General features: G+C 43.9%; 1 protein-coding gene across 1 annotated transcript in view; it reads left to right on the top strand.

The window, feature by feature from the left end:
- Positions 1-22,500, top strand: part of LOC143275581 (myosin-VIIa-like) — a 161,951-nt gene that overhangs the window by 76,049 nt on the left and 63,402 nt on the right. The window contains exons 14-20 of the mRNA XM_076579785.1: positions 2,143-2,280; positions 5,311-5,556; positions 6,336-6,515; positions 8,745-8,840; positions 10,160-10,282; positions 16,467-16,574; positions 18,320-18,451. Coding sequence (XP_076435900.1) covers positions 2,143-2,280; positions 5,311-5,556; positions 6,336-6,515; positions 8,745-8,840; positions 10,160-10,282; positions 16,467-16,574; positions 18,320-18,451 — 1,023 coding nt within the window. The remainder of the gene's footprint in view (positions 1-2,142; positions 2,281-5,310; positions 5,557-6,335; positions 6,516-8,744; positions 8,841-10,159; positions 10,283-16,466; positions 16,575-18,319; positions 18,452-22,500) is intronic.

Raw genomic sequence — 22,500 nt, 5'->3', positions numbered from 1 at the left:
GTTGAATGAATAACGATGATTATGACAATTATCGTCATCATAGTAATGATAATAAACGATAATGATAATGATCGTAATCATCATCATTATAATTATAAGGAATGCTGCTACTACTTAACTACTGCTGCTACTGCCACCTGCCACCACTACTACAACTACTACATCGAATGATGATGCTAATGATGAAATTGACAGATAATGATGATAATGATGAAAATAATAATAACAATAATAATTTGTATTTGTATTTGTATTTCTTTTTATCACAACAGATTTTTCTCTGTGTGAAATTCGGGCTGCCCTCTCCAGGGAGAGTGCGTCACTACACTACAGTGCCACCCATTTTTGGGGGGTATTTTTTCCTGCGTGCAGTTTTATTTGTTTTTCCTACTGAAGTGGATTTTTCTACAGAATTTTGCCAGGAACAACCCTTTTGTTGCTGTGGGTTCTTTAATGTGTGCTAAGTGCATACTGCACACGGGACCTTGGTTTATCTTCTCATCTGAATGACTAGCGTCCAGACCACCACTCGAGGTCTAGTGGAGGGGGAGAAAATATTGGCAGTTGAGCCGTGATTCAAACCAGCGTGCTCAGATTCTCTCGCTTCATCACTCCACATAATGATGATAATAATGATAATGATGATGATGATAATAATGATGCTTCCAGCTAAATGCTGGTGGGGTGAATGAATGATAATGATGATAATAATGAATATTATTATTGACCATTTTCTCAGTTCTCATTTTCTCATGGACCAACAGATCCACTTTCTTCAGTTTTGGGGGGGTCTGATTGTTGTGAATATTGATTTATGACGTGAAACACCTCATTCTTCTTCTTCTGTGTTCATGGGCTGCAACTCCCACGTTCACTCGTATGCACACGAGTGGGCTTTAACGTGTATGACCGTTTTTACCCCGCCATGTAGGCAGTCATACTCCATTTTCGGGGGTGTGCATGCTGGGTATGTTCTTGTTTCCATAACCCACCGAACGCTGACATGGATTACAGGATCTTTAACGTGCGTATTTGATCTTCTGCTTGCATATACACACGAAGGGGGTTCAGGCACTAGCAGGTCTGCACATATGTTGACCTGGGAGATCGTAAAAATCTCCACCCTTTACCCACCAGGCGCCGTCACCGCGATTCGAACCCGGGACCCTCAGATTGACAGTCCAACGCTTTAACCACTCGGCTATTGCGCCCGTCGTGAAACACCTCATTCCCCAGTCTTTCCCAGGGATTGTTTTGGATATTGATTTTGTGATTTCCTCCTGTTTTTTCCCCTTGCAGTCAAGGGGTATTCGTCTTCTTTTCCTTCTTCATTTGTGGACTGCAACTCCCTCGTTCACTTGTATGACCCGTTTTTACCCTGCCATGCAGGCAGCCATACTCCGTTTTCGTGGGTGTGCATGCTGGGTATGTTCTTGTTTCTATAACCCACCGAATGCTGACATGGATTACAGGGTCTTTAACGTGCATATTTGATCTTCTGCTTGTGTATGTATACATACAACTTAATTTCCATGTGGATTAATAAAGTGTTTTTGATTTGATTTCATTTGATTTTGAAGGGGGTTCAGGCACTGGCAGGTCTGCACGTATGTTGACTTGGGAGATCGGAAAAAATCTCCACCCTTTACCCACCAGGCGTCGTCACCGAGATTCGAACCCGGGGACCCTCAGATTGAAAGCTGTTGCGACGGGCGCAATAGCCGAGTGGTTAAAGCGTTGGACTGTCAATCTGAGGGTCCCGGGTTCGAATCACGGTGACGGCGCCTGGTGGGTAAAGGGTGGAAATTTTTACGATCTCCCAGGTCAACATATGTGCAGACCTGTTAGTGCCTGAACCCCCTTCGTGTGTATATGCAAGGAGAAGATCAAACACGCACTTTAAAGATCCTGTAATCCATGTCAGCGTTCGGTGGGTTATGGAAACAAGAACATACCCAGTATGCACACCCCCAAAAACGGAGTATGGCTGCCTACATGGCGGGGTAAAAACGGTCATACACGTAAAAGCCCACTCGTGTGCATACGAGTGAATGCAGAAGAAGAAGAAGAAGAAAGCTGTTGCGCCTGTCAAGGGGGATAAAAAAAAAAAAAAAGGGTGAATGGCTCCACGGCTGTGTGCAGGGTACGGACACAAGGAAGCGAGCACCGACGCTGGCCTCCCAGTTCAAGAAGTCCCTGGACTCCCTGATGAAGACGCTCAGCCTGTGTCAGCCCTTCTTCGTCAGGTGCATCAAACCCAATGAGTTCAAGAAGCCGCTGGTAATGTCGTCTTTGTTCTGTCTTTTTTGAAAAAATTATTTATTTTTAAATTTTTGTTATTTTTTACTTTATTTATTTTGTTTTATTTTATTTTAATTGTTATTCATTTTTATTTATTTTATTTATTTATTCATTTTTTAATTTATTTATTTATTTACTTTTTTCTTTTTCTTTTTCTTTTTTCTTTTTTTTTTATTATTTATTTTTTATTGTTATTTATTTTTTTTTAATGTTTTATTTTTTTATATTTAAATTTTATTGTATTTTTTTTTATTGCATTATTATTATTTTTTAAATTCTTTTTTTTTTCTTTTTTTTTCTCAAGGCCTGACTAAGCGCGTTAGGTTACGCTGCTGGTCGGGCATCTACTTGGCAGATGTGGTGTAGTGTATATGGCTTTGATCGAACGCAGTGACGCCTCCTTCAGCTACTGACACTGATACTGACACCCTCTGTCTGTCTCTGTCTGTCTCTGTTTCTCTTGTCTGTCTCTGTGTGTCAGCCCTTCTTCGTCAGGTGCATCAAACCCAATGATTTCAAGAAGTCGTGGTAATGTCGTCTTTGTTCTCTTGTCTGTCTCTGTTTTTCTTGTCTGTCTCTATGTGTCCGTCTTGTTCTCTGTCTGTCTCTGTTTTTCTTGTCTGTCTCTATGTATCAGCTCTTCTTCGTCAGGTGCATCAAACCCAATGAGCTCAAGAAGCCGCTGGTAATGTCGTCTTTGTTCTCTGTCTGTCTCTGTTTTTCTTGTCTGTCTCTATGTGTCCGCCTTTGTTCTCTGTCTGTCTCTGTTTTTCTTGTCTGTCTCTGTGTGTCCATCTTTCTTCGTCAGGTGCATCAAACCCAATGAGCTCAAGAAGCCGCTGGTAATGTCGTCTTTGTTCTCTGTCTGTCTCTGTTTTTCTTGTCTGTCTCTATGTGTCCGCCTTTGTTCTCTGTCTGTCTCTGTTTTTCTTGTCTGTCTCTGTGTGTCCATCTTTCTTCGTCAGGTGCATAAAACCCAATGAGTTCAAGAAGCCGCTGGTAATGTCGTCTTTGTTCTCTTGTCTGTCTGTTTTTCTTGTCTGTCTCTATGTGTCCGCCTTGTTCTCTGTCTGTCTCTGTTTTTCTTGTCTGTCTCTGTGTGTCCATCTTTCTTCATCAGGTGCATCAAACCCAATGAGTTCAAGAAGCCGCTGGTAATGTCGTCTTTGTTCTCTTGTCTGTCTGTTTTTCTTGTCTGTCTCTATGTGTCCGCCTTGTTCTCTGTCTGTCTCTGTTTTTCTTGTCTGTCTCTGTGTGTCCATCTTTCTTCGTCAGGTGCATCAAACCCAATGAGTTCAAGAAGCCGCTGGTAATGTCGTCTTTGTTCTCTTGTCTGTCTGTTTTTCTTGTCTAATCTCTATGTGTCCGCCTTTCTTTGTGGGCTGCATCAAGCCCCAAAATAGATTTGATTGGATAATGGTAAATTGAAGTCTTTGTTTCGATAACTCACGAAGAGTCGGAAATATTTTTTGATCAATGTAGGAATGATAACGGATGGTGATGGTAACAGTTGATAATAGTAGCTGGCAAATCCCTTTTCAGTTTTCTTTCCCTCCTGCCATGTTGGTGATAATAATGATCGAATAACGATGACTTACAAATCCCTTTCCGTTTTTTTTTGTTTTTTTACCCGGCGTTGATGGTGATAATGACCGTCAATAACGATAGCTCACAAATCTCTTTCCATTTTCTTTTCCCATGCCATGATGGTGATGATAACAATCAATAATGATGACTTACAAATCCCTTTCTGTTGTTTTTTGGTTTTTTTTTTACCCAGCCATGATGGTGATGACAGTCAATAATGATAGCTCATGAATCTCTTTCCATTTTCTTTTCCCATGCCATGATGGTGATAATGACAGTCAATCAGGATGACTCACAAAAAAACCCTTTCCTTTTTCTTTTCCCTGGGATAATATCAGTCAGTAACGATGGCTCACAACTCACGAAGAGTCAGAACTATTTTTGATAAATGTAGGAATGATAACAGATGGTGATCATGACAGTCAATAACGATAGCTCACAAATCCCTTTCCATTTCCTTTTCCCATGCCATGATGGTGATAATAATAATCAATAATGATGACTCGCAAATCCCTTTCTGGTTTTTTTTTTTTATTTATTTTTTTTTTACCTAGCCTTGATGGTGATGGAGTACACAAGAGGTAAGAATACAATAAAATCAAGCCGCATTCAGCAAAATAATGCCAAATGAACACGCATAATAGCCCCCCCCAAAAAGCATAAGATGAGACAGAGCGTAAACCTGACAAGATGGCGTCGAGAGTCTTGGGCCAAAGGAGTGATTCAGCGCTTGTAGCTTTTAGAGGCGTTTGATTGGCTAAGAGCGGACCAGGCAAGACTGGTCATCTTTTCACCGTTAGGCGCGCGAAATTTGGTCAAGCAGAGCAAACCGATAGGCCTAGTTTGCATCAGTTTGACATGGTAAGTATGTGTATCACCAAACATGGAGTATGATACAAACTCCTGCTATCAATAACGATACCTCACAAATCTCTTTCCATTTTCTTTTCCCATGCCATGATGGTGATAATAACAATCAGTAACGATGACTCACAAATCCCTTTCAAATTTTCTTTCCCCCCAGCCTTGATGGTGATAATGACAGTCAATAACGATGACTTACAAATCCCTTAATGGTTGTTGTTTTTTTGGGTTTTGGGTGGGTTTTTTTGCCCAGCCTTGATGGTGATAATGACTGTCAATAACGATAGCTCACAAATCCCTTTCCATTTTCTTTTCCCATGCCATGATGGTGATAATGAGTCAATAACGATGACTCACAAAAAAAAAACCCTTTCCATTTTCTCCCCCCCCCACGATAACATCAATCAATAACGATGGCTCACAAATCCCCTTCCCCGTTTTCTTTTCCCACGCCATGATGGTGATGATAACAATCAACAAACAAACGGTGGCTCACAAACTCACAAATCCCTTTCATTTTTCCTTTCTCCAACCTCCCTCCCCCCGTCCCCTCCACAGATGTTCGACCGAGAGCTCTGCTGTAAGCAGCTGCGGTACTCTGGGATGATGGAGACGATCCGCATCCGGCGGGCCGGCTATCCCATCAGGCACCACTTCGACACCTTCGTCGACCGCTACCGCATTCTGGTGAATGGCATCGGGCCCTCGCACAAGGAGGACTGCAGGGCCGCATCTGCCCGCATCTGCAAGGAGGTGCTTCAGGGGGCGGACTACCAGATGGGGAATACCAAGGTGTTTCTCAAGGTGAGCGGAGGAGGAGTCCTTGTTGGGTGTGGGGTGGAGGTGGGTGGGTGGGTGGGTGGGTGTGTGGGGTGGGTGTGTGGGGGTGCAGGGGGGTTGGGGTGGGGGGCAGACTACCAGATTGGGAAAACAAAGGTGTTTCTCAAGGTGAGAGAACAGTCTTAGTTGAGTGTGGGTGGGTGTGTGGGTGGAGGTTGGGATGTGGGTGGGAGTGGAGTTGGAGGTGTGGAGTGGGTGTGTGGAGGTGCAGGGGTGGACTATCAGATGGGTAAAACCAAGGTGTTTCTCAAGGAGATGAGAGGAGTCTTTGTTTAGCATGTGGGTGGGTGGGTGTGTGGGTTGGGGTGTTTCTCAAGGTGAGACGAGTCTTTGTTGAGTGTAGGTCGAGTGTGTGTGTGGGTGGGTGTGTATTTTACAAGTGGGAAAAAAATTTTTTTTTCTCCCACCTAAAACTTTACAAGTAAAAAAGAAAGATGAACAGTATGGTTTAACCTTTGTCTTTTTTGTGTTTGTTTTGTTTTTTGATATGTTTTTTGCTTCCCAAAGACTTAGAATGTATAAGCATTGTTTTGTTTTTTTTCTTCTTTTTTTATGTTTTTTGCTTCCCAAAGACTTACCATGTATAACCATTGTTTTTGTTGTTGTTGTTTTTCTTTTTCTCCCTTAACAACATCATTATTTAAAAGATTTTTTTTATTTGAAAAAAGATCAGTAGTATGGTTTGACCATCACCTTTTCTTCTTTCTTTTTTTATTTTTATTCTCTCCCTTTTCTCTTCCCAGGATGCCCAAGACATGTACCTGGAACAGCAGAGGGAGTTGATGCTCACACGGAAGATCCTGGTGATCCAGAAGTCCGTTCGCTCCTGGCATTACCGCCGGCGCTTCCTCCGCATGCGCAAGAACATCGTCACGCTTCAGACCCAGTGGAGGGCCTACGCTGAACGACGGCGATTCTTGAAGGTGGGTGAAGGGAGGGGTGTTGGGGGAGACAAGGGGGGGAGATAAGGAGGGTGGAGGGAGTGGGCAGGCAACCTTTTAGCGCAATCAGTTAGGCGGTTGGATTTCTGATCCGAGGCAAGGCCGAAAAGTTTTATTATCCAGTCTTGACAGAAGTCGAGTCTAAAATTCGAAACGTTGTGGTTGTGTCTTCATCTTAACTCACTCAGTACGGCCAGTCCTCTCTTCTCCTCTACACAGACCCCTCGGATGTCCAGTGGGTGTCTGAATGACCCAACCTTTAGCTTCCATCGTCAGAATTGTGGTATTCTTTGTCAACATTTACGTCTTCAGTATAAGAGCCATCTGCTTGCAATAATTATTTTGATGATGGTAATTGGGGTGAAACGCTGTTAACGTCGTCTCTTTCGCCGTTCGTATGGAAAGAGTTAAGGCGCCTTTGATTTTGCACCATAGTAGGGGAATGAGTGGGTTTGGGGGTTTGGGTCGTACTTTGTGTGGTTGTAGGTATTTCTGCCCCTTCCTATCTCTGCGGCTGCCTTCACCTCTACACTCCATCTCGCTCACTACGATCGGCTTTGGATCCACTCTGTTTACGCATACCCAGATCTGGACCTTGCGATTGGAATGAACTTCCTCTTTTGCTTCGTCAAGTCTCCACACTCAGCTCTTTCAAGTCTGGCCTTAAAACCCACCTCTTCCCAAAATAGCCTCCCGTGCCTGCCCTTCCTTGTCTTTAGTTTCTACAGTTTTAGAGTTATGCATGCGTGTGAATGACTGGTGCGAAAGCGCTTTGATTTGTCTCTGATTTGTCTCAGCGCTATATATATATACCATTATTATTATTATTTCTGTATTTTAGCATTTTGGGTGATTTAGTTGGCTTTTTTTTCATACATTTAAAAAAAATTCTCCCCTTTATTGTACTATGTTTCGGTATTAAGACATGCACCTTGTGCATGCCCAGTGACATGTTTCTTAACTGCGAGCAAGCTTGCACGTTAGTGGTGGGAGAGTGAGCGGCAAGGGGTGAGTGGTACATGTGCAACTAAACGAATGCGAGGCGGGAGTCGATTTTACCCTTGCCTCATGGCAGTGTTGCTCTGTAGGCTACCTAGACTTGACTCCTAAGAACCTAGCCACTCCTGCTGCGAGGTGGAAAAAAGAAATGCACCTTTATTTTTATTTATTTTTATTTTTTTACTGCCCCAACATCTGCACCGTTTCAGTGGCATTACTCCCACACCACTCATTTAGATTTCCCCCATACACGGCCACACCCGGGTTCGTCCGTCACAGTTCCAGCGGCGTCGGCAGTCCACAGGGAACTATCGATGTTAGGTTGCCAGGAGGCCACACAGCAGAGGAGGCCCTGCACTGCTGCTGAGACACTTCGGTGGTGTTCAGTGGTGCCTGTTCTGATTCAACTTACTTAGGACACCACCTACTAAGCGCTCAACTAACGACAATAATGGCTTAGTTGCGGAGTCAGACTGAGTGAGCATCTTCCCCAGAGTGGAGACCGCCACCACGTCCCTCAAACAACAGCCCCCCCCACGAATCTGCCGACACTGAAGACATTGACAGGACTCACCCCAAGCACAGAAGTGGAGGGGTTTCGAAACTGAGGTCACCATGAGAGCAGGGCATGAAAGGCCACAGACTTTGAGACTGTTTTGTTTATATTGATGATGATGAAAGAAATGCACCTTTCTTGTATGTTTGACCAGAACCTTGCCTGACTTGCGTGCAAGAAACACGTCTCAGTTTAAGACTTAGCTTTATACTGTCACATGGAATCATCATATTTCAATGCGGAATTGTCAGTATTCAGAGCAATATTATGTTTATACTCCATCATGTATAGAGTATACTGAGCATTATTATGGTTATGATCCGTTAAATATAAAGTATTAATTTTGTGTCTGTCAACCGTTGTCTGATTGAAATATTTTGGGGAGTAAAAGGTTATTCTTATCTTAAGACACTTTACGCCTAACGTTTTATTGTTGGGTGGTATTACAGATGCCTCAAGGTAAGATATTTTGGGGGGAAAGGTTATTATCTCAAGACGTAAGTAGCACCTAATTTGCGCCTAATCTTTTTTTTTTATTGTTGGGTCGTGTTACAGATGCGTCAAGGTAAGATATTTTTGGGGGAAAGGTTATTATCTCAAGACGTATCACCTAATTTGTGCCTAACCTTTTTTTTTATTGTTGGATCGTGTTACAGATGCGTCAAGGTTACATGCGTCTTCAGGCCGTTATTCGATCCCGACTGCTGACAGCGCGTTTCAACGTCATCCGCGGATGGGCCATCGACGTACAGGTCAGAGGGATTTTTGACTCACTTGTGTAAACAAAGTCTGTGTGTCTGTGTTTTGTTTAATGTCCCGTCACACATATCGGTGATTGAAGAATGTCTGTGTGTCCGTGGTAAACTTTAACATTGCCATTTTCTCTGCAAATACTTTGTCAGTTGACACCAAATTAGGCATAAAAATAGGAAAAATTCAGTTCTTTCCAGTCATCTTGTTTAAAACAATATTGCACCTCTGGGATGGGCACACACACACACACACACACAAAATGAAGCCTAATTATATGCAAACTGCATTTACTGTTATATTTATATTTTTTTGTCTTCTCTAAACTTGGCACTTTGATCTGATATTCTGACACAACAACAAGAGCAGTCATTATTATCATTTTTTGTTCAAACAGGAACTTGTTTTGCTAAGCATGGAAGTTTTATTTATTTTGCAAACGTTTTGGTGCAGGGGGTAAAGAAGGGAAATTACTCTGTAATTACTGCTAGGGGACTTAATTTGCTTTAAACTGATCTTTCTCATCTTAAACATTACATTTTGAAATTATACTCAAGACATAAAAAGCTTGTGTGTTTTACTCTCAGTCACAAGTGAGTCTTGAAGGCCTTGCCTCTCTTGTTTTAGTGTTCATTTACATTTATTTCAGATGTCCCTTTTGCAGGAGGAAGGTGGCAGAATGGTTAAGATGCTCATCTGCCAATACAGGGAGTCTGTGAGCGTCTGGGTTCGAATCCCTGTTCTCGCTCTTGACTGGAAAGTCAGACTGAGCGTCTTGTCGTTTAGATGGAGACAACGAATCGAGGTTCTGTGTGTAGCACGCACTTGGTGCACTGAAAAAGACAGTGTTGCCCTGTGGCAAAATTCTGCAGTGTGTGTGTGTGTTGACAGGATTATGTCACCATTTTCCTAAATGATTGCGTTTTCTGCTGTGAACAGAGGGTGCGTCGTGGCTCCCTGATACGACAGTGGGTCAAGAAATAATGCTCTGTGTGTGTGTGTGTGTGTGTGTGTGTGTGTGTGTGTGTGTGTGTGTGTGTATGTGTGTGTGTGTGCACAGGTGTGTGCATTCACAGGATCATGTCACCACTGTCCTAAACAATTACGTTTTCTGCGTTGAACAGAGGGTGTGTCGTGGCTTCCTGATACGACAGTGGGTCAAGAAATAATGCTCTGTGTGTGTGTGTGTGTGTGTGCATGTGTGTGTGTGTGTGTGTGTATGTGTGTGCGTGTGTGTATGTGTGTGTGTGTGCACAGGTGTGTGCATTCACAGGATCATGTCACCACTGTCCTAAACAATTACATTTTCTGCGTTGAACAGAGGGTGTGTCGTGGCTTCCTGATACGACAGTGGGTCCAGAAACGCATGCTGGCCATCGTTCAGATGCAGGCTGCTGTCCGCACCATCGGCGCCAAGAAACGTCTACGCAGGTTGCGCCTTGAGGTCAGAACGACCTGTCAGTGACGGCTGTGGGAAGGGGTGGGGGGTGGTGGGGGAGGGGAGGGGGTGGGGGGATTGGGGGCATAAAAGGAAATAATGATTGTGGAAAGGGCTGGAGTCAGAACTGCTTGTCAGTGACAGCTTTGGGAGATTAGGGGGGGTGTTAACGGAAGTAATGATTGTGGAAAGGGCTGGAGTCAGAACTACTTGTCAGTGACAGCTTTGGGAGATTTCGGGGGGGGGTTAACGGAAGTAATGATTGTGGAAAGGGCTGTAGTCACAATGACTTGTCAGTGACAGCTTTGGGAGATTTGGGGGGTGTTAACGGAAGTAATGATTGTGGAAAGAGCTGGAGTCAGAACTGCTTGTCAGTGACAGCTTTGGGAGATTTGGGGGGGGGGTTAACGGAAGTAATGATTGTGGAAAGGGCTGTAGTCACAATGACTTGTCAGTGACAGCTTTGGGAGATTTGGGGGGTGTTAACGGAAGTAATGATTGTGGAAAGTGCTGGAGTCAGAACGACTTGCCAGTGACAGCTTTAGGAGATTTGGGGGGTGTTAACGGAAGTAATGATTGTGGAAAGGGCTGTAGTCACAACGACTTGTCAGTGACAGCTTTGGGAGATTTGGGGGGTGTTAACGGAAGTAATGATTGTGGAAAGGGCTGGAATCAGAACTGCTTGTCAGTGACAGCTTTAGGAGATTTGGGGGGTGTTAACGGAAGTAATGATTGTGGAAAGGGCTGGAGTCAGAACTGCTTGTCAGTGACAGCTTTGGGAGGTTGGGGAGTGGAGGTGTTAATGCTTAAAAGCGCTGGAGTCAGAACGACTTGTCAGTGACAGCTTTGGGAGATTTCGGGGGTGTTAACGGAAGTAATGATTGTGGAAAGGGCTGGAGTCAGAACGACATGTCAGTGAACGTTTTTGGAGATTTGGGGGGTGTTAACGGAAGTAATGATTATGGAAAGGGCTGGAGTCAGAACTGCTTGTCAGTGACAGCTTTGGAAGATTTGGGGGGTGTTAACGGAAGTAATGATTGTGGAAAGGGCTGGAGTCAGAACGACTTGTCAGTGACAGCTTTGGGAGATTTGGGGGGTGTTAACGGAAGTAATGATTGTGGAAAGGGCTGGAGTCAGAACGACATGTCAGTGACAGCTTTGGGAGATTTGGGGGGGTGTTAACGGAAGTAATGATTGTGGAAAGGGCTAGAGTCAGAACTGCTTGTCAGTGACAGCTTTGGGAGATTTGGGGGGGGTGTTAACGAAAGTAATAATTGTGGAAAGCGCTGGAATCAGAACTGCTTGTCAGTGACAGCTTTGGGAGATTTGGGGGGTGTCAACAGGAGTAATGATTGTGGAAAGGGCTGGAGTCAGAACGACTTGTCAGTGACAGCTTTGGGAGATTTGGGGGGTGTTAACGGAAGTAATGATTGTGGAAAGGGCTGGAGTCAGAACTGCTTGTCAGTGACAGCTTTGGGAGATTTGGGGGGTGTTCACGGAAGTAATGATTATGGAAAGGGCTGGAGTCAGAACTGCTTGTCAGTGACAGCTTTGGGAGATTTGGGGGGTGTTAACGGAAGTAATGATTGTGGAAAGGGCTGGAGTCAGAACTACTTGTCAGTGACAGCTTTAGGAGATTTGGGGGGTGTTAACGGAAGTAATGATTGTGGAAAAGGCTGGAGTCAGAACTACTTGTCAGTGACAGCTTCAGGAGATTTGGGGGGTGTTAACGGAAGTAATAATTGTGGAAAGGGCTGGAGTCAGAACTGCTTGTCAGTGACAGCTTTGGGAGGTTGGGGAGTGGAGGTGTTAATGCTTAAAAGCGCTGGAGTCAGAACGACTTGTCAGTGACAGCTTTGGGAGATTTCGGGGGTGTTAACGGAAGTAATGATTGTGGAAAGGGCTGGAGTCAGAACGACATGTCAGTGAACGTTTTTGGAGATTTGGGGGGTGTTAACGGAAGTAATGATTATGGAAAGGGCTGGAGTCAGAACTGCTTGTCAGTGACAGCTTTGGGAGATTGGGGGGGGGGGGGGGGGTGTTAACGGAAGTAATGATTGTTGAAAGGGCTAGAGTCAGAACTGCTTGTCAGTGACAGCTTTGGGAGATTTGGGGGGTGTTAACGGAAGTAATGATTGTGGAAAGAGCTGGAGTCAGAATGACGTGTCAGTGACAGCTTTGGGAGATTTGGGGGGTGTTAACGGAAGTCATGATTGTGGAAAGGGCTGGCGTCAGAACGACAGCTTTGGGAGATTTGGGGGGTGTTAACGGAAGTAATGATTGTGGAAAAGGCTGGAGTCAGAACTGCTTGTCAGTGACATCTTTGGGAGATTTGGGGGGTGTTAACGGAAGTAATGATTGTGGAAAAGGCTGGAGTCAGAACTCCTTGTCAGTGACATCTTTGGGAGATTTGGGGGGTGTTAACGGAAGTAATGATTGTGGAAAAGGCTGGAGTCAGAATGACTTGTCAGTGACAGCTTTGGGAGATTTCGGGGGTGTTAACGGAAGTAATGATTGTGGAAAGGGCTGGAGTCAGAACTGCTTGTCAGTGACAGCTTTGGAAGATTTCGGGGGTGTTAATGGAAGTAATGATTGTGGAAAGGGCTAGAGTCAGAACGACTTGCCAGTGACAACTTTGGGAGATTTGGGGGGTGTTAACGGAAGTAATGATTGTGGAAAGGGCTAGAGTCAGAACGACTTGTCAGTGACAGCTTTGGGAGATTTCGGGGGTGTTAACGGAAGTAATGATTGTGGAAAGGGCTGGAATCAGAACTGCTTGTCAGTGACAGCTTTGGGAGATTTGGGGGGTGTTAACAGAAGTAATGATTGTGAAAAGGGCTGGAGTCAGAACTACTTGTCAGTGACAGCTTTGGGAGATTTGGGGGGTGTTAACGGAAGTAATGATTGTGGAAAGGGCTGGAATCAGAACTGCTTGTCAGTGACAGCTTTGGGAGATTTGGGGGGTGTTAACGGAAGTAATAATTGTGGAAAGGGCTGGAGTCACAACGACTTGTCAGTGACAGCTTTGGGAGGTTGGGGAGTGGAGGTGTTAATGCTTAAAAGCGCTGGAGTCAGAACGACTTGTCAGTGACAGCTTTGGGAGATTTTGGGGGTGTTAACGGAAGTAATGATTGTGGAAAGGGCTGGAGTCAGAACGACATGTCAGTGAACGTTTTTGGAGATTTGGGGGGTGTTAATGGAAGTAATGATTATGGAAAGGGCTGGAGTCAGAACTGCTTGTCAGTGACAGCTTTGGAAGATTTGGGGGGTGTTAACGGAAGTAATGATTGTGGAAAGGGCTGGAGTCAGAACGACTTGTCAGTGACAGCTTTGGGAGATTTGGGGGGTGTTAACGGAAGTAATGATTGTGGAAAGGGCTGGAGTCAGAACGACATGTCAGTGACAGCTTTGGGAGATTTGGGGGGGTGTTAACGGAAGTAATGATTGTGGAAAGGGCTGGAATCAGAACTGCTTGTCAGTGACAGCTTTGGGAGATTTGGGGGGAGTGTTAACGGAAGTAATGATTGTGGAAAGGGCTAGAGTCAGAACTGCTTGTCAGTGACAGCTTTGGGAGATTTGGGGGGGGTGTTAACGAAAGTAATAATTGTGGAAAGCGCTGGAATCAGAACTGCTTGTCAGTGACAGCTTTGGGAGATTTGGGGGGTGTCAACGGGAGTAATGATTGTGGAAAGGGCTGGAGTCAGAACGACTTGTCAGTGACAGCTTTGGGAGATTTGGGGGGTGTTAACGGAAGTAATGATTGTGGAAAGGGCTGGAGTCAGAACTGCTTGTCAGTGACAGCTTTGGGAGATTTGGGGGGTGTTAACGGAAGTAATGATTATGGAAAGGGCTGGAGTCAGAACTGCTTGTCAGTGACAGCTTTGGGAGATTTGGGGGGTGTTAACGGAAGTAATGATTGTGGAAAGGGCTGGAGTCAGAACTACTTGTCAGTGACAGCTTTAGGAGATTTGGGGGGTGTTAACGGAAGTAATGATTGTGGAAAAGGCTGGAGTCAGAACTACTTGTCAGTGACAGCTTCAGGAGATTTGGGGGGTGTTAACGGAAGTAATAATTGTGGAAAGGGCTGGAGTCAGAACTGCTTGTCAGTGACAGCTTTGGGAGGTTGGGGAGTGGAGGTGTTAATGCTTAAAAGCGCTGGAGTCAGAACGACCTGTCAGTGACAGCTTTGGGAGATTTCGGGGGTGTTAACGGAAGTAATGATTGTGGAAAGGGCTGGAGTCAGAACGACATGTCAGTGAACGTTTTTGGAGATTTGGGGGGTGTTAACGGAAGTAATGATTATGGAAAGGGCTGGAGTCAGAACTGCTTGTCAGTGACAGCTTTGGGAGATTTGGGGGGGGGGGGGGGGTGTGTTAACGGAAGTAATGATTGTTGAAAGGGCTAGAGTCAGAACTGCTTGTCAGTGACAGCTTTGGGAGATTTGGGGGGTGTTAACGGAAGTAATGATTGTGGAAAGAGCTGGAGTCAGAATGACGTGTCAGTGACAGCTTTGGGAGATTTGGGGGGTGTTAACGGAAGTCATGATTGTGGAAAGGGCTGGCGTCAGAACGACAGCTTTGGGAGATTTGGGGGGTGTTAACGGAAGTAATGATTGTGGAAAAGGCTGGAGTCAGAACTGCTTGTCAGTGACATCTTTGGGAGATTTGGGGGGTGTTAACGGAAGTAATGATTGTGGAAAAGGCTGGAGTCAGAACTCCTTGTCAGTGACATCTTTGGGAGATTTGGGGGGTGTTAACGGAAGTAATGATTGTGGAAAAGGCTGGAGTCAGAATGACTTGTCAGTGACAGCTTTGGGAGATTTCGGGGGTGTTAACGGAAGTAATGATTGTGGAAAGGGCTAGAGTCAGAACTGCTTGTCAGTGACAGCTTTGGAAGATTTCGGGGGTGTTAACGGAAGTAATGATTGTGGAAAGGTCTGGAGTCAGAACGACTTGTCAGTGACAGCTTTGGGAGATTTGGGGGGTGTTAACGGAAGTAATGATTGTGGAAAGGGCTGGAATCAGAACGACTTGTCAGTGACAGCTTTGGGAGATTTGGGGGGTGTTAACGGAAGTAATGATTGTGGAAAGTGCTGGAATCAGAACTGCTTGTCAGTGACAGCTTTGGGAGATTTGGGGGGTGTTAACAGAAGTAATGATTGTGAAAAGGGCTGGAGTCAGAACTACTTGTCAGTGACAGCTTTGGGAGATTTGGGGGGTGTTAACGGAAGTAATGATTGTGGAAAGGGCTGGAATCAGAACTGCTTGTCAGTGACAGTTTGGGAGATTTGGGGGGTGTTAACGGAAGTAATGATTATGGAAAGGGCTGGAGTCAGAACTGCTTGTCAGTGACAGCTTTGGGAGATTTGGGGGGGGGGGGGTGTTAACGGAAGTAATGATTGTGGAAAGGGCTAGAGTCAGAACGACTTGTCAGTGACAGCTTTGGGAGATTTCGGGGGTGTTAACGGAAGTAATGATTGTGGAAAGGGCTGGAGTCAGAACGACTTGTCAGTGACAGCTTTGGGAGATTTGGGGGGTGTTAACGGAAGTAATGATTGTGGAAAGGGCTGGAGTCAGAATGACTTGTCAGTGACAGCTTTGGGAGATTTTGGGGGGGGGGGGGGTGTTAACGGAAGTAATGATTGTGGAAAGGGCTGGAGTCAGAACGACTTGTCAGTGACAGTTTGGGAGATTGGGGAGTGGAGGTGTTAATGCTTAAAAGCGCTGGAGTCAGAACGACTTGTCAGTGACAGCTTTGGGACGTTGTGGGGGTGGGTGGTTGTTAGAGGAAATAAAGATGGTGTTAGGTGCTTGAGTCAGAACGTGTCAGTGACAGGTTTTGGAGGTTGTGGAGGGGGTTGGGGGTGGGATGAAGGAAATGATGGTGGTGCAAAGTGTTGGAATCAGAATAACTTGTCATAACGTGATGCGATGTGTGTGGTGTTGACAGCATGAGAAACGGATGGAAGACTGATTATCATAACGTGAGGCGATGTGTGTCATGTTGACAACATGAGAAACGGATGGAAGACTGATTATCATAACGTGAGGCGATGTGTGTGGTGTTGACAGCATGAGAAACGGATGGACAATGATTATCATAACATGAGGCGGTGTGTTGTGTTGACAACATGAGAAACAGATGGAAGACTGATTATCATAACGTGAGGCGATGTGTGTGGTGTTGACAGCATGAGAAACGGATGGAAGCGGAGCGTCTACGACTGGAAGAGGAGGCGGAGCTGCGGAAGAAGATGAACATCAAGAAAGCCAAGGAGGAGGCTGAGAGACACCACCAGGTGAGACTGACTTTGGAATTCCGTACGATGGGCGCAGTAGCCGAGTGGTTAAAGCGTTGTACTTTCAATCTGAGGGTCCCATGTTTGAATCTCGGTAACGGCGCATGGTGGGTAAAGGGGTGGAGATGTTTTTTTTTGATCTCCCAGTATTTTAGTGAGTTTTGTATCTTGACATTTTACTATGGGAGCGAGTTGAGAGAGCTGTATGAGTTGTGAGTGATGTTACACTGTTTTTTTACTGGTCAGTGAGTTGAATCTATGTTATAAATGTATTCACAAATCAGCCCCTTCCTGTCTCTGTGGCTGCCTTCACCTCTACACTCCATCTTGCTCACTACGAATAGCTTCGGATCCACTCTGTTTACGCATACCCAGATTCAAACTCTTGACTGATGGCCGCCGTTCTTTCTCTGTCTCTGGACCTTGCAGTTGGAATGAACTTCCTCTTTCGCTTTCTCAAGTCTCCACACCCAGCTCTTTCAAGTCTGGCCTTAAAACCAACCTCTTCCCAAAATAGCCTCCCTTCCCTGCCTCTACCTTATCTTCAGTTTCTCCAGTTTTAGAGTTATGCATGCGTGTGAATGACTGGTGCGGAGGCGCTTTGATTTGTCAATGCACAAGATTCAGTGCTGTATAAATACCATTATTTATTTATTAAAAAATAAAATTTTTAACCTATTTTTTAGATTAAAATTTTTTTCCAGTTTCTTGTTTATAATAGGTGTTTTGTTAAAAGCACTTAGAGCCGCAGGTTAGGCGCTAAACAAATGTACATTATTATTTTTATTATTATTATAAGATTAAGATTTCCATAACGTTTAACAGCGATAAAGGCAGAGAATTCTGCAAGCTGTATTCTCTTGTGGAGTGATGGTTAAGAGGTAACACGTCCGCCTAGGAAGCAAGATAATCTGAGTGCCCTGGTTCGAATCACGGCTTAGTCACCGGTATTTTCTCCCCCTCCACAAGACCTTGAGTGGTGATCTGGACGCTAGTCATTAGGATGAGATGATAAACTGAGGTCCCGTGTGCAGCATGCTCATAGTGCACATAAAAGAACCCACGGCAACAAAAGGGTTGTTCCTGGCAAAACTCTGTTGAAAAATCCACTTTGACAGGAAAGACAAATAAAGCTGCACGCAGGAAAAAAAAAAAAAAAAATTGGTGGCGCTCTCAGTGTAGCGACACGCTCTCCTTCGGGAGAGCAGCCCGAATTTCACTCAGAGGAATCTGTTGTGTGACAAGAAAAGAGAAATACAAATACAAATACAATACAAATTCATATCCACTGTTTCTGGATAAGAAGGTAGGGTGTGGTCCTCTCTTTCCACCGTGGCGGCGAGTTCGGTTCATGTCAGTTTCTCAAGGAGGTGTCACTGCGTTCGGACAACTCCATACACACTACACCACATCTGCTAAGCAGATTCCTGACCAGCAGTGTAACCCAACGCTCTTTGTCACGCCTCGAGGCAGAAAAAAAAAACAAGAAAAAAACCCACATAAACAAAATTGGATGCATCATTAAATCAGTGATTAGTTAATTAAACAAATCAATCAATCAATCAATTGAAAATTAAAAAAATTTTAAAGTACGCAATTAGATTTTTTCCCCACATTTTAAAAAAAAATTTCATTCTCTATCATGGCAGCAAAAGAGTTAATCAAAAAGCAGATGGGGAGAAGCTTCCATGGATCTGCCGCCTCCTGGAAACTGAAACTGAAAACTGAAAACTGTGCTGTTCCAGGAGCGACTGATGGCGCTGGAGCGAGACGTGGAGATCCAGGACGAACAGGAGCGACAGAAGGCGAAGGCGAAAATGATGCAGATCGAGGAGGCCGAGAACACCAACAACAAACCCATCAACGAGGCCACGCTGGTGAGGGAGGGAGGGAGGGATGATTACATTCTGTACCCCCTTCTCTTTCTTTCGTTCTCACTCTCTCTCTGCCCTTGTAAATCCCTGGTCTTCTCTCAAACTGATCAACAAGACCACGTTGGTGAGGGAGGGAGGAGGATTCCACTCTGTACCCCCTTCTCTTTCTCTTTTCTCTCCTCTCTTTCTCTGTCTTTCTCAGCCACTTGTAAATCCCCAATCTCCTCTCAAACCGATCAACAAGGTTGTGTTGGTGAGTGAGGGAGAGAAGGATTCCACTCTGTAACCCCCTTCTCTCTCTCTCTCTCTCTCTTCTTTCTCTGCCCCTGTCAGTCGCCAATATCTCTCACGTGCGTGTGTGTGTTCATCTCTTAGTTTGTTTTTTGGCTCAGTTGTGTTTGGTTGGTTGGGATGTTGTTTTGTTGTTGTTGTTTTTTTTTTTTTTGTGTGTGTGTCTTTCTTGTCTTGTTTATATTGGTTTAATGGTGTTTTTGGTGGTGGTTGTTGTTGAACGAGGCCATGCTGGTGAGATAGAAAGGAAGGATTCCCTTCTGTAACCCCTTGCAGTCCCGTTCCCTGTCTTGTGTCTGACTGTCTCGTGATTTCTTTGTCTGATGTTTATTGGTTAGTGTTTAATATATATATATATATATATATATATATATATATATATATATATATATATATATATATATATATGAAAAAGTGTTTGTTTTTCTTTGTCTTGTTCATGTTACTGGTTTGGCAGTTTTGTTTTCTTTTTATAGGTTTGATTGTGGTTTGTTTTTGTTTTTTTTGTTGGTTTATTTACAAATTGTATGTATGTTTTCTGTTTATAGGTAGTTTTTTTTGGTTGTTGTTGTTGTTTATATATAGGAGTATTGGTTTATTGATTGATTTTTTTTGTCTGAAGGTTTATTGGTGGTTTTTCTGTTTTTAGGTGTAAAGGTTCATTTGATGGTTTTCTGTTTATAGGTTTAATGGTTAGTCTTCTGTCTATTTATAGGCTTAATGGTTAGTTTCCGTTCTATACTGATTAGTTTTCTGTTTATGGGCCTGTTGGTTAGTTTCCTGTCTATTTATACGCTTATCGGGTGGTTTCCTGTCTATTTATAGGCTTATTGGTCAGTTTCTTGTCTATTTATAGGCTTGTAGGTTGTTTTCTGTTTGTGTTTTGTGTTACGTTTGCAAAAAGCATGTTGGTTGTGGTGTGGTCAGTTTGTTTCGGATTGGTTAGTTTGTCTGTGTGTGTGTGTCTGTGTGTGTGTGCTGGGAAGCTTTTGCAAGCTGTATTCTTGTGGGTTGGGTGTTTTTCTGTATATACATATACATGCATACATTCATACATGAAAAATAAAGATAAATATCTGAGTATGTGCTTTTTATATTTTATTTTGCTCCGTATTTGTTTTGTTTGGGGGGCTGTTTCTTTGTAGTGCATTTGGTAGAGTGCTCCAGCACTTTTCAGTGTCTTGCGGTATCATTGCACTCTTAACTGTTGTAGCAGTGTGGTTGTCCTTTTAATTTGAAAAAAAAAAAAAAAAAATTTTAGTGCAGTGGTGGTTGCACTTGAAATTGACTCACAATTGATTTTTGTTTTTGTTGGTTACGTTCAGTTTGGCTTTTAGTTTTCTTGTAGTAATCATGCACCGAAGGACGCACTGTTATGGTGCTGCTGTACTCTTATGTCTCTGCTGTGAAGTGCGTTAGTACTGTGAAAGATCTTTTTAGTGCTGCAGTGCTTTAGTACTTTGTATGACCACTAGTGCTCTTGCACTCAGGTGTAGTGCTGTAGTGCTCTGGTACTTGCGTGCTGTGTTGTGGTCTTTTCACTTCTGTCTTTCAGTGCTGTCTTCTTTCCTGCTGATAATTTCACGATGCAATGTCTTACATGATAATAATGATAATGGATATTTATATAGCACACTATCCAGAAATCTGCTCTAGGTGCTTTACAAAAACGCTTTTGTTAACATAAAACATTACATCTATGTTACAGACACACACCAAAATGTGACTACACACACACACGCACGCAGGCACGCACACACACACTGCATACATACATTTTAACATACATGTGTATCTAACAGCTACCCTAACACATACGCACACATAGGCAGGCACAAACTTACATAAACACACGCACACACAATACACATTCATAGACTTGCATGTAGTTATGTACACATACATATGTATACACACATAGTCAAGCACAGGAAGTGGACCTGCCACAATTGAACTTATTGCTGAGGGAAAAGGTGAGTTTTGAGACATGTGAATAACATATTGGAAAATTCCGTCATGTGAAGTTTTCACGTACTTTGAAGTGCTGCTGATTAATCGAAAAAGCAATAATTTGCTAAAAAGTGGTCTTCGTGCAAGTGGACCGAGAAAGTGATGAACTTAAAACGATCTTGGTGCAAATGGACTTTAAAAAAAAAAGTGATATGCTGAAAATGATCTTAGTGCGGATGTACTGCACAGTGCTCTCTCTGGGTGCACTCGTACCTGTGCTTGGTGCATTAAGACTTGAGGCTTTTTTTCTCAGGTGCTTGTATGATTGATAGCTAGCGTCAGGAACAAGACCTGATATATATATATGGAGTGATGGCCTAGAGGTAATGCGTCCGCCTATGAAGCGAGAGAATCTGAACACACTGGTTTGAATCATGGCTCATCCGCCGATATTTTCTCCCCCTCCACTAGACCTTGAGTGGTGGTCTGGAAGCTAGTTATTCGGATGAGACGATAAACTGAGGTCCCGTGTGCAGCATGCACTTAGTGCATGTAAAAGAACCCACGGCAACAAAAGGGTTGTTCCTGGCAAAATTCTATCGAAAAAAATCCACTACGATAGGAAAAACAAATAAAACTGCACGCAGGAAAAAATACACACACAAAAAAAAAGGGTGGCGCTGTAGTGTAGCGACGCGCTCTCCCTGGGGAGAGCAGCCCGAATTTCACACAGAGAAATCTGTAGTGATAAAAAGAAATACAAATACAAATGTGTGTGTGTGTGTGTGATATTTCGTATGTTTAACCCTTTTATAAACAGAACAAAAGAAGGTGACAGCCCTTCACTGCCAAGCATACTCTTCAACAGCAGTCAAAGAGTTCTTCTTCTTTTGCGTTCACTCGTATGCACACGAGTGGGCTTTTACGTGTATGACCGTTTTTACCCTGCCATGTAGGCAGCCATACTCTGTTTTTGGGGGTGTGCATGCTGGGTATGTTCTTGTTTCCATAACCCACCGAACGCTGACATGGATTACAGGATCTTTAACGTGCGTATTTGATCTTCTGCTTGCATATACACACGAAGGGAGTTCAGGCACTAAGCAGGTCTGCACATATGTTGACCTGGGAGATGGTAAAAATCTCCACCCTTTACCCACCAGGCGCCGTCACCGTGATTCGAACCCGGGACCCTCAGATTGACAGTCCAACACTTCAACCACTCGGCTATTGCGCCTGTCAGTCAAAGAGTTAAATATGTGAATTGTTTAATTTTCAGTTGATTACTTTATACATTGAAAGCTTTTCTCACTCTTGCCTGCAGTCAGCGTTGTTGTTTTTTTCCCCCCCCCCACAGATAAAACAGTGCATATTGAAAGGGTTTTCTTTTTTTTTTCTTTTTTTTCCCCACTTTATTCTTATTTTAGAATTAAAAAAAGATAGAAGGAAAAAAGTTCTGATCAGTAATGACACCAGTAGCAGCACTAATGCTGCATGCCATCAAGATATATTCTTTTTTTTTTTTTTTTTCAACTTTGATGTACAAAGGCAGATCCAAATTCTGTTGATTGATTAAAAGGGGACGGGCGCCATAGCCGAGTGGTTAAAGCGGTGGACTTTCAATCTGAGGGCCCCAGGTTCGAATTACGGTGACGGCGCCTGGTGGGTAAAGGGTGGAGATTTTTCCGATCTCCCAGGTCAGCATATGTGCAGACCTGCCAGTGCCTGAACCCCCTTCGTATGTATATGCAAGCAGAAGATCAAATACGCACGTTAAAGATCCTGTAATCCATGTCAGCGTTTGGTGGGTT

The sequence above is a fragment of the Babylonia areolata genome, chromosome 30, assembly GCF_041734735.1.
Source record: "Babylonia areolata isolate BAREFJ2019XMU chromosome 30, ASM4173473v1, whole genome shotgun sequence".
Classification (NCBI taxonomy): domain Eukaryota; kingdom Metazoa; phylum Mollusca; class Gastropoda; order Neogastropoda; family Buccinidae; genus Babylonia; species Babylonia areolata.
This window is presented reverse-complemented; position numbering and strand designations above follow the sequence as displayed.